This window comes from Pseudomassariella vexata (genome assembly GCF_002105095.1).
Source record: "Pseudomassariella vexata strain CBS 129021 chromosome Unknown BCR38scaffold_26, whole genome shotgun sequence".
NCBI classification, from domain to species: domain Eukaryota; kingdom Fungi; phylum Ascomycota; class Sordariomycetes; order Amphisphaeriales; family Pseudomassariaceae; genus Pseudomassariella; species Pseudomassariella vexata.
Genome location: NW_024467981.1, coordinates 171,902 through 188,257, shown reverse-complemented (window position 1 = coordinate 188,257; position 16,356 = coordinate 171,902). Strand labels below are relative to the sequence as shown.

The 16,356-nt window shown below is 51.6% G+C and overlaps 5 protein-coding genes across 5 annotated transcripts; 1 reads left to right on the top strand and 4 right to left on the bottom strand.

Annotated features, from left to right (window-relative positions):
• Window positions 1-668: 668 nt before the first annotated feature.
• BCR38DRAFT_461930 (ferric reductase like transmembrane component) lies at window positions 669-2,474 on the bottom strand (the record flags this gene model as incomplete). The annotated part of the gene is made up of 1 exon (XM_040862582.1): window positions 669-2,474. The coding sequence occupies one exon, from the start codon at window positions 2,472-2,474 to the stop codon at window positions 669-671; it is 1,806 nt and encodes a 601-aa protein (XP_040709732.1).
• Window positions 2,475-4,770: 2,296 nt separating this feature from the next.
• On the top strand, window positions 4,771-6,291 carry BCR38DRAFT_452094 (uncharacterized protein; the record flags this gene model as incomplete). Its single annotated transcript, XM_040861505.1, has 1 exon — window positions 4,771-6,291. A coding segment is annotated over exon 1 (442 nt), but the record flags the coding sequence as incomplete, so codon positions are not given.
• Window positions 6,292-7,322: 1,031 nt separating this feature from the next.
• BCR38DRAFT_491010 (uncharacterized protein) lies at window positions 7,323-7,830 on the bottom strand (the record flags this gene model as incomplete). The annotated part of the gene is made up of 2 exons (XM_040864606.1): window positions 7,323-7,473; window positions 7,535-7,830. 2 exons carry the CDS (start codon window positions 7,828-7,830, stop codon window positions 7,323-7,325), a joined length of 447 nt encoding a protein of 148 aa, XP_040709730.1.
• Window positions 7,831-10,125: 2,295 nt separating this feature from the next.
• Window positions 10,126-12,066, bottom strand: BCR38DRAFT_452093 (uncharacterized protein). Its single transcript, XM_040861504.1, has one exon. It carries the CDS (start codon window positions 11,626-11,628, stop codon window positions 10,618-10,620), a length of 1,011 nt encoding a protein of 336 aa, XP_040709729.1. The 5' UTR covers window positions 11,629-12,066; the 3' UTR covers window positions 10,126-10,617.
• A 248-nt stretch (window positions 12,067-12,314) lies between these two features.
• On the bottom strand, window positions 12,315-15,606 carry BCR38DRAFT_491008 (ANTH domain-containing protein; the record flags this gene model as incomplete). The annotated part of the gene is made up of 3 exons (XM_040864605.1): window positions 12,315-12,401; window positions 12,472-15,364; window positions 15,419-15,606. The coding sequence occupies 3 exons, from the start codon at window positions 15,604-15,606 to the stop codon at window positions 12,315-12,317; spliced, it is 3,168 nt and encodes a 1,055-aa protein (XP_040709728.1).
• Window positions 15,607-16,356: the final 750 nt, after the last annotated feature.

Sequence of the window (16,356 nt, the reverse complement as noted above, 5' to 3'; positions counted from 1 at the left end):
TCGCTGCTGCCCTGGCCCAAAATTTTCATCTCTCCAGTGGGCCTAGGTTGGTGGAAGTGGGGTTGCCTGCACCCATTGCGGGGTGCGTTACACTTTGTTGCTGCTGTCCTCGCTGTGAGATCCAATCGAGGGCAAGAGATGACGCCAAGAAGGTATTTGGGAGCATCGTACTCACCCATCTAAGTAGATCTCTAGATGTTCCGAGAATTCCGAGACAGGAGAGCTACCAGAGATAGAACCATGGAACTTACTCACCCAAAACTTCACCCCACGAGATTCACATATACTGGAAACATCGAATCGAGAATTTTAGTTCGTGGTAATATTGCTCCACCACCTGCTTATTAATACGCATGAAACGCGGCCGCCCAAAGGTATGTTCACTGGCCATGACGGAGGATTATTTACATTTAGCTCTAAGCTCGACCACCCCTCCCGTCTGTCTGAAAAGAAGTGATAAAAACAAACCGAATCGCCCTTGAACGCCTTGATATGTGCGGTTGTCAGCATGCTTTGGGTACTGGACGATCTCTCATCATAAAAACTCCTGCGGCCGTCAATCGCCTTAGACGCCATGTGCTCCCTTTCTGTATGGACAGAGTTTGTGTGGCATGGAAATCCCGACCTTGAGATCTTGCTTCTCTCGCTTCCAAATTCTTGACATTTTTCTACCACGTGAAAGACTCCTCGCAAAAGTCTACCACCGACTGCTCATCCTGCACTTCGCGCACCGCTTGTCGCACATCGTCGGCGAGCGCGCCTGGTCCGCACACGGTGACCACCATTGCTCCGACTTGCTCCTCCACTTCCTTCTTGAGGAGGGTCACACAGTTGGGGCGTCCAGGAAACATCTGCACGGTTGACGAAGGCGAGTGAACTTCCTTAGGGTTCTTGGGCCGCGTGATGAATATCCGGATATTGAGGATCTCTTTCCGTCTCGGCAGGCGCAGGATAGCGTCCATCCACGGCCGTACCCATTCCAAAGCCTCGTAGTCGCGCATGATCCACACCAATGTAATTCGTCGCGTCGCAATCGTTCCGGCGTTGAACCCCTCAATAATGGGTTTCAAGTAGGAAAGCTGATGCGTAATGCCGGTAGACCCGGCAAAGAGGACGGCATGACCGTAAGAGTCCAGGGAGTGATGACCGGCGTAGGGCCCTTCCATGGCAGCCCGCAAGTTGATGGACGCAGAGGGGGCCATGCTAGCCTTATTGAAGAGAGCGCGGGTGAAGCCAGTGTGGGCGCCGATGACGAAGGACACGGACGTGGTACCGCGCTTGATCTCGGCCTCGGTGGGCACCTCCTTCTCGATGTTGTTCTTATCAACGAGCGGGAAGTGTTCGATCCAGGCGATGGAGAAGGGGTGGTTTTCCCAAGGGTGGATGTCCTTGAACCGGATATAGGCGTGAGTTCCTGGGTTGACGTCAACATGACGAGGCAAGTGCATCGTCACCCGGCAAGCTTCGCCAGGCATCGGCGTCACAATGGCTTCGGTGAAGCCCCTGGTGGACCAGTTGTGGTATACCAAGCGGAACATCCGTGCCATGCGCTCGGCGGTCCACAGCAGGAAGATAGCCACCATCCACGGAAGCTGGGGCAGACCGCCGGCGATACTAGCGGTGGCGCAGTGGACCCAAGTACAGGCCAAGACGATGAATGCCAGGATGATGTGAGTGTTCAGGAAGGTCTCGTAGAAGGCGTGTCTAATGGGACCGAGGGACAGGACGACAAGAATGAGCAACGCAAGCGTGCCACAGAACCCAGAAGAGATGAAGCTCTGTTGGATGAGCCTAATGTTGAGACCCTCCCAGCCCGCATCGGCAACTTGCACTATGGCCCAGACGATGGTGTGGATGAGTGCCTCCAAGACCACCATTCGGCCCATCCATCGGTGGAGGAGATTATATGTGTCGAAGCTGACCCTCAGCATGCCGATGAGGGGGTTGTTGCGCCCGGCCATGATGATGAGGGGCACCATGTTGACTGCGGCCAGGGTACCCGATCGACCGCGAACTTCGGCCAAAAAGGAGTACATGTTTTCCTTGGACCAATCGACCACAAACATGTAGACGAAATTACTGAATAAATAGATACCCAGGATGACAGACTGAAGGCGGGATGGCAGCGTCCCAATGCTGATAGCCTGGGAGAGCTTGAGCTCGCGGTTGTGTCTCTTGTTCCAAAGGGGCGCGTAGACGAGGTGCTTCTTCAGACTGGGCATCCAACTCCATTGCGAGTGTTTCCAGTAGCTCTGCCGCTCGGCCGGGACGGACATGGCCATAACCTGACGCAGCTTGCTCCATACGATCTCCATGAGGCGAATGCAGAGAATGATTAGTGCCAATATGCCCAGACTCCACCAAAGCATGTCCCTAAAGAGCATATTGACGGTCTGGTTCACGCCGTTCAGCCCATGGTCGTAGGGCGCGATGGTCGGGTTGGACGACGCGGCAACTTCTGTTGCGGTCGCCATGGCTGTTGTTGCTTCACGCAGAGCCAAAAACGAGGGTGGTGAGGCGAAGGAATCGACGGCAGCGACCCGGCGCCGCAGCAAAGACATGTGTGATGGCTTTATGAAGGGGTAAAACGAATGGATGAAAGAAGTGATGTCGATCTTGGCTAATCTCTCGCTATGTCCAGGAGGATTTGCGTGGGGGGATCCGGGGACAACGAGCAATCTATAGGTAGACGTCGCGGAATTGCCAATGAGCCCGGAACCCTCGGAGGCAAAGAAGAGTGTCGACTCAGACCTGGTTATGAAGGCATGGTGTGATAACAATGGTCTGAGAAGAGATGACGACGGCGCGACTTCTTTGTGACTCGAAAGCGCCTTTTGTTCACAAACAGTGAGCGGTTGGTCAACCAAAGCCTTGGTCGAGCCTTGAAGCAGCTGACGGCAAGGGACAAAAGGCAGCGTTGGGTGACCCCGGTTGCGGTGACTTGATATCCCTCTGTCGGCCCCAGATCTTGGCAGCGAAATTGCAGGTTAACTAAGAGCGCAGAGATCCACGGGTGCGCCAAGTGGTTGCCAGAAAGGGTAAGCGGGGCAGCGCTCTCAATGGCCTGGAATCCGTTTGTGTCTCGATGAATCGCGTTGGGGCTGCAAATTGGGCCTTCGGAAGATGACACAGCGTGTCTGCGGGACGACGGAGGAGGGAGGAGGAGATGGTGGTGGTGGTTTTGTTGTTTACCGTGTGTGATGTGGTCTGCCGGCAAGTATTTGATGACAGAATCCGGGAAGATGCCGAAAATGAACGTACCCGCCAGGTGTCTAGTGAGCGCGCTCAGCACATGCAGTTTTCAGAAGTAAAAAGAGGGTATTGTGGGTTCAGCTGCGAATCACGTTGGAAGGTGAACTGGATCCGGGTACGAAGTATTCTGGTACGGGGTTTTGTGCACAAAGTGAAGATGTATCTGGAAGCATCCAATAAATGACGTCGAAAGTAGTGGCCAGCCGCCGCCTTGTCATCAACAACACAAGTTAGTTAGGATGAAATCACGAAGAATAAAAAAGACCGAAAATAGGCGCACTTGAACAGGAGAAGCAAAGACGCAAAGACACGATGATCACTCACCATGCCGGCGGGGGATGATAGGGTTTATGAAAGACCCGTCCACCCAAAGCCACCCCTGGACGTGGTTTGCCCGCTACCCACTCTAGTCTAGCCGTTTGGTCGTTGGCATTGCCTCGTGGCTTTCTAGGTGTTCGTCAACCCATTAGATATCTATACGAGGGTGCGAGAGTGGAGGCCTGTCATCAGCTTTCCCGTCATCAAGCCTGGTTCAAGCACTTTCGAGTGGACAGGACTGGACTGGAATCCAGCCCTCGCGGGGAAGACCCCGGCAGCCTATCATTGCCAGACCCTATCATTGCCAGACCCTATCATTGCCAGACAATCATTTCGTGGACACCATCGTTCACACGTAGACTCGCGCTAGGGCTTCCTTGTTTGCATACCCAAATGCGGCGAAAGAGGGGAGTTGTTTTCGTTGGTTTGTTGTCCCGCTCAGCGGGCCAGATTCAGGAGATGCCCCCAGCCCAATCTGATAGGCTCTCGATGTTTAACCTCGCCTGTTAGCGACGATCTCAGGGGAGCCCCTGGGCCCACTGAAAATATCATCCTATTTTCACTGGCTCAGTGTTTCGCGGAAACCGCCACCGCCTTGACTAGTGTACAGGAGAAGCAGGGGCCCACGAAGGGCCGACTTTTGCGGCTGGGCACTGCTAATTGGTGCGTCGGCCCAGACCATGGATTTTGGTGGGTTCTGCGGCTTGGCTTTTCTACGGACCTTCACTTTAGTACAAACAACGGCCACCAAGCCACCTACTCACGTAGGCAAAAGCTGGGATGAACGGTCCAGCAGGGTTGCGGCACGTACTGTCCTTCATGCCATCTGGTTTAATGTCTGTTCGCTCGGTACCGTCATGCTTTTCCATCGTCATTTCGTGTTTTGCACCATCTATAGATAGCATCCTGTGGGTTTGGTGATTGCCAAATCTCCGATCGAAGAAATCATTCCCTCGACCTTCTAGCGTGCGAAAATGACCATGGGATAGATCTCAATTCGGCGCGCACGATAGCTGCAGTTGCGAATCGAAGCGAATACCGGTACATCAGCCTCGTTGATCGATCACGTTCGAGATATCTATATCCGTATCATTTCAGCTAGTCATGTTTTTCTTGTCTAAAGCGCCGCGGCGGGCGTGGCCGAGGCAGGGCGTTCAACTGATTTATCCTGACAAAAACACTCTAAAGTGGGTCACCACTAAATGAGGCCAACTCCTCTGCTATCAAGATGCGGCTTGTCGCTTCTCAGGTGAAGCTCCTGCGTATTTGCCCTGGTTAACGTTACCCTAAGGAAATCGGCAACTTTGGTAAGATCATCTGCGCTTGGCGACCTGCTAGCTCGCGAACGCCGCAATCTCGTCGATCCATACTGGTTGGGTGTGGGCTTTCAGGCACATTAGAACAATGTTGCGTGCGCTGCTTCTCGGCCCAGATCGTGTCATTTGCAATGTCAGTGGCCAGCCGTTGCGTCGGGCCCGGCTGTCTTATCGCTTTACCCCAGATTCCACAGTCGAAGATTCGCAAGCTTGGTATCGATCTGCGCGCGCGCCAACGGTCTATCTAGATTTTCTAGATTGTAAGACGTACAAGCTTGACACTCACGGTCAGCGACGAAATGCCAGCGCTTCCAAGACCACCTCCTCGTCGTCGTGTCTGAGTCTATCTGCGACTAGGGCGATCTTTTGCACCAACGCTTCTCGCGCACGGGCATCCAATGGCCTGGTGCCGAGGCATAGTCTGAAACTCGTCTAAGTCCGTCATCTGGTGCTGCAAGTGACTGCTAGTGCAAACCGGCGGTCATCCATCCTACTGAGCATATATGATCCATTGGGCAGAGAAGCCACGGAGCCCTTCGTCAATGTCTCGATCTGCACGCGTTTCACAGCATCATGCCACGATATCTGGATAACGTCTCGGTCGTTGTTTTGGGCCCGAGAGGTCATGCTTCGTGGCTATAACAATAAACACAATTTCTAAAATGCGCGTAAATGGTCACTTGTTATATATCATATTCTACATATTGTTACCAACGGTCTTTCCCGACAAGTCAACTCCCGCATTTCTCTTATTGCTCTCGTCGAACTGCATGCGTGATCTATTTTCCTGGACGGTTGTCCGGGGCTCTTACATTTTGGGGAGGAGTCGCCTTCAGCCTGCACGCCGAAGAAAAAGCCGGATATAGATTCATCCACAGACATCGGCAGATGTTGTCGACCTCAAGGGCAGCTCGGTCAAGTCTCCCAATAGTATCACCGCCGTGTCAATCAATCGATAGCGTTGGAGAGACCTGTGAAGAGCTTCGAAGATTTGAACTGAAAGTTGAACATACAGATCCTGCACTCAGATTACTTCCTCGCTTGGGGGGCAAAAATGGGAGATACAAGCTTGCAGAAGCCTGCTTCAGTCCTTTTACATCGAGGGTTGTCATGACATGAACTGTGCGGATGCGGTACAACATTCCGCACTGTTCCTTACTCTTCAAATCTGTGGAAGTTTTACTTGCCGGTCGCCCCCAATGGTTTTAATACACGCTCATATATAGTGTCAGCTGATCTCACTCCCATGTTGGAACGTCAATCTCTTAAGCAAGTGACGGGGGCAGGAATGTGCTGCACGGAAAAAGGCAGGAGAGAGACGAGTGTCAGGGGCAGCTCCCAGGTAACCTCGCTCGTTAGGGAGTTGAAAATCCAACATGACTGGATTCTGAGCTTGTAACTCCGCTCAAATCAATTGTGCCGCATATTAAAACTTACTCTCTATGTTTCTGCTGATTTCCCTTCGTGCTTTTTCGAGCCTCTGGTGTCCAGTGCCTGTTTCCTGCCGCGTTTCCGACGTCTTCCTCTTCCAATAGTGTCAGAAATATTTTGTATCCCAAGTAGACGCTCGCTTGAACAATTTCACAAAACTGCCATTACGAAATGAGAGTCAGTGGTAGACCATTTTTGGGAGGTACCGACTCCGATTAATAACTTTGCAAGATTCAACATCGCGAGTTCCTGGGCTGCGAGAATAGCGAGATGTAAAACGCAGAAGCACGTCACTCAATCCTAGTCTAGAGTTTACAGCCTAACAGAGATGACTTCGGCCTAGGAACCCATGTATCATGTACCTGCGTGAGAATGTCTTCAAAATAGGAAGATAAAAAGGCCAATGCGCACCCTCTATAAATTATACATTTCTAGCCAAGCAGCGGACTCAACTGGACCGCGGAAAGTAGAGACGTTAACTTCGAAGCACTCCTCAAACAAGACTAGATAGACCCCGAGCACACCGAGATGGAAAAAAAACAAGATATCCTGACGATTTAAGCAACCATTTTATTAAATGAAAGATTAGCGAGTGGAGGAATGAAAACCTAAGACCGAACGAAGTCTCCTAAGTATGAGAGAAACCCAAAGAAAAGAACGAATAGACGCCAAGCCCCGAGCCAACCTGCCTGATAACAAACGACACAATAAATTGAAACCCCAAAACAATGTCTTCCAGCTTGTCCATACTCCGGAGTAAACAGAAACATAATGAAACGCAGGGTTGGATTCCATCCAAAAAAAGCCCTGATATGGAAACGCCAAAATCCGCAACTTCATTGATTGGACCGCATCCGTTGCTAATGAGCCAAATGCTTGCCCTCACTCCATAGTCTGGCTTTTCGCTATCTTGTTTCCATTAATGGATAGAGGCCAAGAAACAACCCATAAGCTGAAGGCGTGTTAGAGTTGGCGGAAGTGCATGACACCGATGCAACGTAAAATTTATTTGTCGGGAAGTTGAAGTCCTTTTCGCACATAAACCTTGAGTTCCTCAAAGTTTTGAGTGTTTTTGTCGTCATACAAGGGTAATTCGTCGTAGTGTTGTTCTCTCATGGCCAAGACCGAAGGTGTGTTGACATCACCATAAAGTTTTCTAAGGCGATTAGAAAGCGTTAGTATAGCTCAGTTATGCATATAGATCCAGCTATACTTACCGGTTTTCCCGGTCCCAATCTGGAATTATAGGGTCACAAATGAGTATTGCAGGCCAGGTATTGAGGGCTCGAGACAGCTCCGCGCAAACTTCTTTGATAGGAGGAATTCCTGGACCCTCACTGTACACAATCGTCCTGTCGTCAATGTAGAGATATGCCTCCATTTTCTGTACCTCAAGAATCGTCATTTCTTTCTTCTTCAAGATTTCGGTTGTCCAAACGCAGTATTCGGGGTCTTGGACCAGTACCGGCACACGACTATCGGCGCCGCTTTTCTGCTTGACGATGTCCGCCATGGTCGCTGCAGCAGCATGTTGCGCTATTCTTCGGCGCTTTGATGTTCCATTGTCACCGTCAATGTCCCCAAGCCCGAAGCAAATGATATTCTTTATATCCTTCAAGTCGATTTTGTTCATTACGTCTTTCAGAATTTTGCCCTCTCGTGTTCCAGGCCAGTTTGTCATTTCATTTAGAACATCTTGAGCCTCCTTTTTTGCATGAGTAGCAGTGCAAGTAGAGGGAGTTGTACTTGTTACTACAAAAGGACCATGAAAGGCTCCGTGGATAGGGGCCGAACACATATGAGCATAGCCCATGTATTCTAAATAATAAGATCTGACACCAGCATATAGTATTAGTCATGGCTGGTGAAGGGGGATGAGGAAATATGTGTAAGGGCAACCTTGAAGTTACGCACTTTTCTCGGCTTTCTTTGTTTTCGGCAGAGATGTCTTCTGTTACCTTCTTAGACGTAGGAGTAGTCCAGTCGATTTCGATTGTGGTGGGATTTCCCAAATTAGCAGGCTCCATGCCTTTTTTTAATACGTCACCGTAGTATTTCCACAGTGTCTGCGTCAAGAAAAATTTCTTGCATTCTTGTTCGATGTGTTTCAAACATTCCTCTTCGAAAGGAGACATCATTATCTCACGTGAGACTTCAGGAATAGTTGTTATTTCAGTTATGGCTAAGCTTTCCACTTTCAGTGTTTTTTGTCGTCTTGTCCTCTTCGGAATATTTCCCAGAATGTTAAGATGTATGAGATAGGATAAATGGGTGTCTCCTGGCTCGTTTTCAAGAGGCATCCTGACCATAATATATACACACATGGAAACACCCCAGTGTTAAGCATCTGCTTCCAGCACCCACCAACCATGGTGTGAACCCCCGACAAACAAAGGAAGTACTTCAGCCAGTGTTGGTCCTGGCTACTGACGCGTTGGTCCTTTGCACTTGGATATTTATGTACGTTGACCATACGCCAACAGTCTTGACGTCCGCGCAGTGATCGAGACACATGATATGATACGTATTGTAGTCTGAGTATGGTTGGTAATCAGCAGCAGGGCCTTGTTCCCTATCTTCAAGGCGAGCAGTCAGGTGTCCGGGTTTTGTTGTACACCCTGTTGTAAAACCAAACGGAACTTCCAGCAAAGGCCGCGAGCGTCAAATAGCCCCAGGGTATATTAGGTCGACAGAATAGTTGGTTTCTGTGTGGTCTAGATTGTTTTGTTTTTCGAATCGTTGGTATTTTACGCAAATCCCGGTAAGTTGGTACCGTTCGTATGCTGCACCTTTCCTCCCATATACGTGGTACATGTAATCAATGGCCTCATGCGATTTAGGCATGAAAGGGGGAGAAGCTGAGAGCGAGAATACCTCGCGGGAAGTGTCGAATCTTCCGTTTCTGAAAGTATCGATTGAACAAACAGGCAAGCAGGGTGTTTCCGTTCTAAACCTCCCCAAAGTCCCTCAAATGTGCCAACACACTCATAGCGATGTCTACCAAAAGAAAACGATGCTTGCCTCCCATGCCTAGCAATAGTATCCTGTATAGGTAAGCTTTTCGCTCATTTCGATCGATCGCCTTCGTCTACTGAGTATCTATATTACACTCTTCGGCCCTAAGAGTCTGCACACGGGCTTACGGATACTTTTAAATATCCAAGGGGTGTACATTTACTTGAAGTACGTACGTGTAGTCATCGAAAGCCTTTACTTGCAAGGGTGAAGTGGGGGAGAGGCAGGGGACTATTCTCATTCGTTTGGTTCATGCGGAACACTGCAGATAATACCTCCTGGACAGCCAAGAACACAACAGTCAATGTCTTTGGCTACGATCGGAGCAGACCCTGCCGCATTAAATTATGTTGAAAGCTTTCTCATTAAATGCTAGTTTGTCCGTGCTAGATACCTAGGTAGCTTTTTGATAACGAAGTGAGCACTTGAGAACCGTTGCTGGGTGGTGCTGACTTTGATCTTGACGCCCGTCGGGACCCTGACTGGGCTACATGCGACTAACATGAGTAACGTCCGTTTCATCGAACCCTCCTGCTGAGTGTGTCCGTTTTATTTTGGTTGGAAGAGCATTGCAGATCTCGTGGCATGTAAGAAAATTGCTTCCGGCTTGATTTGGGGTCTAGTTGGTGGTCTGCTCCATGCGGCGCATGTATCAAGATGGCCGTTTTCGAGCCAACTCTCCATGCATCCAAATGAAATGTGGTCCGCAACCCGACCTGTCACTAATGGAGCTCTGCTGAATTGAAGACAAATATATTCACCAATCGCTATCCACATCTAATGTCATCAAAGCCATAACTTGAAAAGGTGCCTAATCTGGATAGTCATCTCTTATCCCTAATGAAGAAGCACAGGTTGCCCGCCCCTCAAGTAAGCCACAAAATAAACGGCGTAGGCAAAGATGGAACAATACCGGATCAGCCTGATGTCTCAGTTTCTTAAACTGACATAACGTAGTTATTTGGCCCAGGTGCGTCGTTTACTGATTTTGTCATCCACTTGCCCCTGGCAGCTGCAACATTGATATCTATGCTCTGTAGCGGGATATGACGCGCACGACATGCCCCTCTTGATTCCAGACCTAACAGGGAGGGCATTGCGTTACCGAAAACCCAACATATTTTGATCTTCCCATTTGATACCCAACCTCCTTCCGTTCATATCAATCCGTGAGACGTGCAACATCGATTTCTCAAGTTCAACTCCTTTGTCCCAATCCCCGAATCTCACTCCCCCATTCTCTCCTGCTCCTTCATATCCCCTACGCCTCATTCCTCACCCCTCCCTACTGCTCCCGCAAATGCACAATCAAAGACACCGACCTCGTCAATGCCGCCCTCTCAAACGGCCTCTTCTTCTCCCCCGTCTCCTCGTCCGCCACTTCCTCCTTCCTCGGATCAAAATCCACCACGACCTCACACCGAAACGGCGCCGGCGGGTTCGTCCACACCGTCGTAACCTTCTCATTTGCGCTCCCCATCTCGATTCTCTTCCATCCCTTGGCCGCCGCATCCTTCATCAAAAAGTGCGCCAGCGCCTTCATGAGCCCCCTTCCCTCGTACGGCGGCCTCGTCATGGTTCCGCCGCGGGACAAGTTCTCGCCCCTTTTCTTTTCGATCGACCGGTCGACCGACAAGGCGTCATAGGCCATTGATTCTTCTTCTTTTGCCGCGGAAGGATCCGCCGACGATGAGGGCGACGATCCGCTAGCAGCAGCAGCAGCGCCAACACGAGCAGCCCTAGCCGCTCTCGCCGCAAAAATAGCAAAGAAATCCCTCGATTCAGGACTAAAACGAAAAAACCCCTCAAACGTCCCCTCCGGATACGGATCCAGCGCATCATGCGCATACGCCACACTGACAAGCGGGAAATCCATTGCCTCAATCAACATCCTCCTGCCCCTCTCCCCACCTTCCTCATCGAGCCTCGGATCCTCGGGATCGAGCTCACCCCAATATACAGCCCCGCCACCATTACCATGGGCATCACGAGCTTCGTTCTCGGGCTTCCCCCGGGGCACCCACTCCCGATCAAAAACACCATACGACATGCCGCTCCGGATAGAATGCACGTACGGCGCGGTGCGAGCCCGGAAATCAAGCAGGCAGCCGCGGGCCTTACCCTTAAGCGAGTAGCCCGGCGCGTCCGGAGGGGGAACGGCGCGGCGCGACATGAATTGCAGGCTGTAGGAGCCGAGGGCGCGGACCCAGGGCTCAATTTCCAGGCCGAGGCGGCGAATTTCGTAGCGGGGATTTAGGGGGACGCCGTAGAGGTCTTGGATGGGTTCGCAGGCCATGGTGGTGGTGGAGGCGGTGATGGTAATAAATGGTTGGTGGTTTGTGTCAGTTTTGAGTAGAAAAAGGGTAAGGGAGGCGCGAGCAAGTGAGCAACACAAACAAGCTGTGAAGACACAAGGTGAGTTAGTAACAAGAGAACGCTAGCTTCAGTTGATTCGCCTGGGGATTATATTCGTGATACGAATCCGTTGCTAATTCCTAGCCCCGAGTAAGATATGTGACGGTGGCGAAGCTTGTGTTAAGAATCTGTATCGCGAAGTACGGGTTGGTTTGCGGGAACGGTAGGTATTTCCATGGCTGCCTGTTGTGCAGGGTGAACCGTAGTCTTGGAGTCGCGTGTAGATCAGTATGTGCTGGGAGAGGAATCAGTCAGTCGCTTATTAAGCGTACACACCACGGCAATTCAAGGCCAATCACAACAGCAGACAAGATCGCTGGTACCAGGATATGCGAAAAGTTGTGCTACGGTCCTTAGTGCTAGTTAACACAGTCCCGTATCTGGGAGCATTGCTGAAGAGACTATATTGATTGAGCTTGGGCGATTGGCTCTATACAGAAATGGGTGTGGTGTATTTACGCAAAGTAAGCCGAGTGGACTACGTAGACCCGCTACGCGGGGGCTCGGGGATATTGCTTCAGACAATTGAATCACTGCGGACCATCAGCACCCACATACTACCCCAGCCTATTCCTCCTGGTACGAAATCTTCCTCATCTCGCCGAGTCTATGTCTCGCAGCCGAGAGTTGGTTCTCAAGCTGCAGAATTTCAACCTGTACGGAACGCTGTTAGCACAAGTCGCGTAGGTTTACAGAGTGCCTTGACAGCGAGATGAGAACTTACTTGTTGCTCCATTTGCCTGACCTTAAACTCGTGGGAGCCCAGCTTGGAGTAATCTACCTGATCCTCGTCCTCGCCGCGCTCCTTGATCATGGCCTGCACCTGGCGCACGAGAGATCGGCATGCCGCACCCACAGCCTTGCTGGCTTGCTCGAGGTTCTCCTGGCTCTTGCTCATGAAGCCTGCCTTGACACGGCTGGCCGCCACAAGCTGCGCCGTCGAGGCCGCCACGTCGTTCGATGCAACGATGAGTTGCTCTGGGCTGTTGCGATTAGACAGTACGCCATCGGCAGTCTCGATGAGCGTGTTCGTGGACGAAGCCACGGCTTTGGCAGCCGAGATGAGACCTTCCGTCCACCTGTTGTTCTTTTTGTAAAAAGCCGTCCTCGACGACGATCCACGGCCTGCCTGCACAATCTCTTGCTGAGTAACAGTGGCGGCCTTGATCAGTTGCGTAATGGCGTTTGTAATGGCCGTCGCAGCGTCAAGAATCGAATCATGAACCTTGAGGTCGTACGTGCTGTATCCATCCCGAGGCTTGTTTCGCAGCTTGGCCAAACGAGCGACAGCAGCAGCAATGGCGTCGGCTGCTTTGCTTAGCTCGGAATCCACCAGGTCGCCCAGATCGCCCTTGTTGTTGGCCAGGCGGCCAGCGGGCGCAAATGTTTCGACGAGCTTGTTCAGTTTCTGGAAGTTCATCTGCACATCGTTGTTGCTATTGATGACCACATCCGTCTTCTGGATTGGATCCATGCCCTCCAGTCGGAAACTTTGAAGGCCGCGGAAGAACTTGACCGACGACTGCGCAGCTTGGCGCGCGCCGTTCATGAGCGCATCGCCCTTCTTCTCGTCGGGTGCTAATCGGGTCAGACCTTTGGTGTTGCTGCATACGTCAGCTGCCGCACCGGAGAAGACGTTGATTGCCTTGATCAACTCGGCATGGCTTGCGTTTGGCCCATCCGCAATAAAGTTGTTGAAAGCCGTAGCAAACTCCATGGCGCTTGCTGAAGCCTTCTCGATTTGCGACAACACATATGGCGGCGATGCATTCTGGTTACCCGCTTGCATGGTAGAATCCAGCTCATAGAGAGCATCGTCAACCCGCGCGACACCCGCTTGCAGCACCGAGTCGATGATTTCATTGATCTTGTCAAGATTGGCCATGATGAGGGCATCAATTTGGCCATCCAACGCATGGTCGGTATCGCCCTGGTTGAGCTTGAGCTCGTTGAGCTCAATCAGGGTCTGGTCCATGCCAGCCTTGTAGACCTCGAGCTCCTCTTCCTTCTCACGGAGCAATGCCTCGAGGTCGCTGCTGCCATCGTTGAGCTTGGCGTGGGCGTCTTCCAAAGCACGCGACTTAGTCCGCAGCGCTTCCTCCAAGTCGGCCATCTCCCGGTTGTACTTGGATAACATGGTAGAAAGCTCATTGCCCTTGCTTCGCTCGAGGTTATCGGCCCGGTCGTGCGCCATTCGCAATTCACGCTTGAGCTTTTCAACCTCGTCTTTCTGGCCGCCCTGGAGGCGATCCTTGTCGTGGAGGGCGCGGTCTCGTTCCCGAATCATATCCGCCAACTCCAAGTTCTTGGTCTTGATTTCCCGCTCCAGCTTTTCGCGTCTGTCAATGGCCTCCTGGGCGGATGCTGCTTTCAGCTGAACTGACTTAAACTTCTGCAGCAGATCGAGATGCTCGTGGCGAAGTTGCGAGTACAGCTTCGCCAAAGCCTCGTATTTGGTCCGCCACGTGTTGACCTGCTCTTGAAGCGCACGAATCTGATCATCCTTGCTCGTGATTTGCTGTCCGAAGCTGCTCTGTATATGGCCGAGCTCGCTTTCTAAAGCCTTCACTCGCTGGTCGTACTGTTGTAGCATCAACTGATCCCTTTCATATTGAGCTCGAGCATTGAAGTTCTCCTGCTCGAGTTCTGCCAGGCGTCCCTGAGTCTGCATTTGGAATTGCTGCGCCATCAAGGCCTCTTGCTCCCGTTGCTGCTGCTCTGCTAGACGACGCTGGGCATCCTCGTATTCGCGCTGCGCTTGCATTTGCGCTTGTTGCTGTTGCATCAGGGCCTGTTGTTGACGCTCTTGCAGTACCCTCTGCTGATCTTCGTATTCCCGGTTTTGTCGATCCAACTCGCTCTGCCAGAACTCGGCAATTTCATCGGGCTCTTCGGTCTTGGGCTGGCGTGGTGGCGTGGGCTGTCGTTCGATTTCCTGCTTCGGTCGCGCGGGCAGGGATGGAGCATCTTCGTCTTCGGCAAGCAAATTGGGCGGATCTTGAGGCAGCTTCGGGATGGTGATGAGACTCGTGAGGTATCGCAGATTAGAGCATTCGTAGTAGAACTTGACGAGTCGGTAGTGCTGGGCATCAAAACGCTGTCGCAATGGCTCCAATGCCTCGGTATCGCCGGTTGTAGAATGCATGGCGCGCAGCATGCTCGTGATGAACTTGTAAATACCATAGCTCTCCTGGACCAACGGCACCAACGCCGAGATTCTGCACTCGTTATTGCCCACGTTTCGGAAATGCGAGAAGATGAGCTTTTGGAATTGCTCGATCTTGTCTTGCAACGCCATGAGGTCTGTGATTGCCTCGTAACCCTCATTAGGATCATTGATGACTTTCAAGCTCACGTACTCCTCATACTCGAAAGTGCCGTTGAACTCTGGGTGCTGTTGGTGGAAAGACAGCTTCGCCAGCAGAAAGTAGACATATTCTCTGATCAGGGGGCCGTATCCTCGGACGCCCTCGCCTGCGAGACCTCGGTTCAAACTGTCGATCCAACCACGGTTTGCCATGGCCTCTCGAAGCGTAGCGGGATGGCCCTCCTGCAGCACCTTGTGGATGGTGATTAGGGCCTTGAACGTCTGGACCTCGTCGGCAAGAATGGGTTGCCTAACCAGGGAGCTATCGTTAGCTTGTTGTCCAGCCATTCCCGTGCTGGGCTACACGTACACTTTCATGCCAGCCCAGAAGGACTGGGACGACTTGTGGTCCCATGTGTAGACGATGCAGCTTCGCACATGTTTTCGCTTCGGCGCCGTTTCGTCGGTGTTGGTGGCCTTTCGGATATTGATGGACAACTCGGCTTCGGATCTGACAAGATTACCACGGTAAGAACTTGCTCCAGCTGCCATATCAGAAGGCATGCCAGTTCGGCAGGGACAGGAGTGAAGCAATGAAATTTGGGTGTTGGGCGCAACAAAAGCCTTGTTAGGGGTTGACGCACTTGGTATGATCAAGACTACGATTGGAAGCCATGATGGGCGTCTGCTCCCGTTGCACCGCCAACGGCAACTAGGGAGAGCACGGTGTTAGTTGCGCTGGAAGCGAAGGCGATTGCTTTGGATAGTTTCAGAGTCGTAGTTGAGGGAAGCAGCTCTGCAGGAAGCTACAGCTGTTCAATGACAGCGCATTCCACCATTGATCACAATTTCGATAAATAAGTATTGGGCGCGAAGTACCCAAAGCGGGTAGGTACTCAAGTAGGCGATAGTGAATGCAGCGAACAGTGGCATACAGAACATCCAAGCAAAGGCGATAATAAAAATTGAACCGCTGAATAAAGAGGTATTCTAGGCGAGAAGTGAAAGCATGTGTTTTATAGTGAAGCAAGACTGAAAGGCGAAGAGCAAACGTCAGCCTACTGGGTGCACTGGATGAGAAGCCTCAGTTGGATCGCCGCATGTCGTTGCGCAATGCCCAATGGTTGGGGGTGCTTCGATGCAGCCAAGCCTTCTGGGGGGTAACGAGCTCTGCCTACTTGGTTCTTTTCTTTGCCGAAGAAACGGGGTTTCATCGATCGGGCCTTTGTCGCGTGCATGGGCTTTGGGGGACCTCGAATTTCTGCTAGTTCAGCTCGAGCTACCCGGAAGCGTTGCTTATGG

Bases quoted from the DNA above. Each gene is read 5' to 3' on its own strand.
- BCR38DRAFT_452093 (XM_040861504.1), bottom strand. From the start codon at position 11,628: ATGGCCTGCGAACCCATCCAAGACCTCTACGGCGTCCCCCTAAATCCC.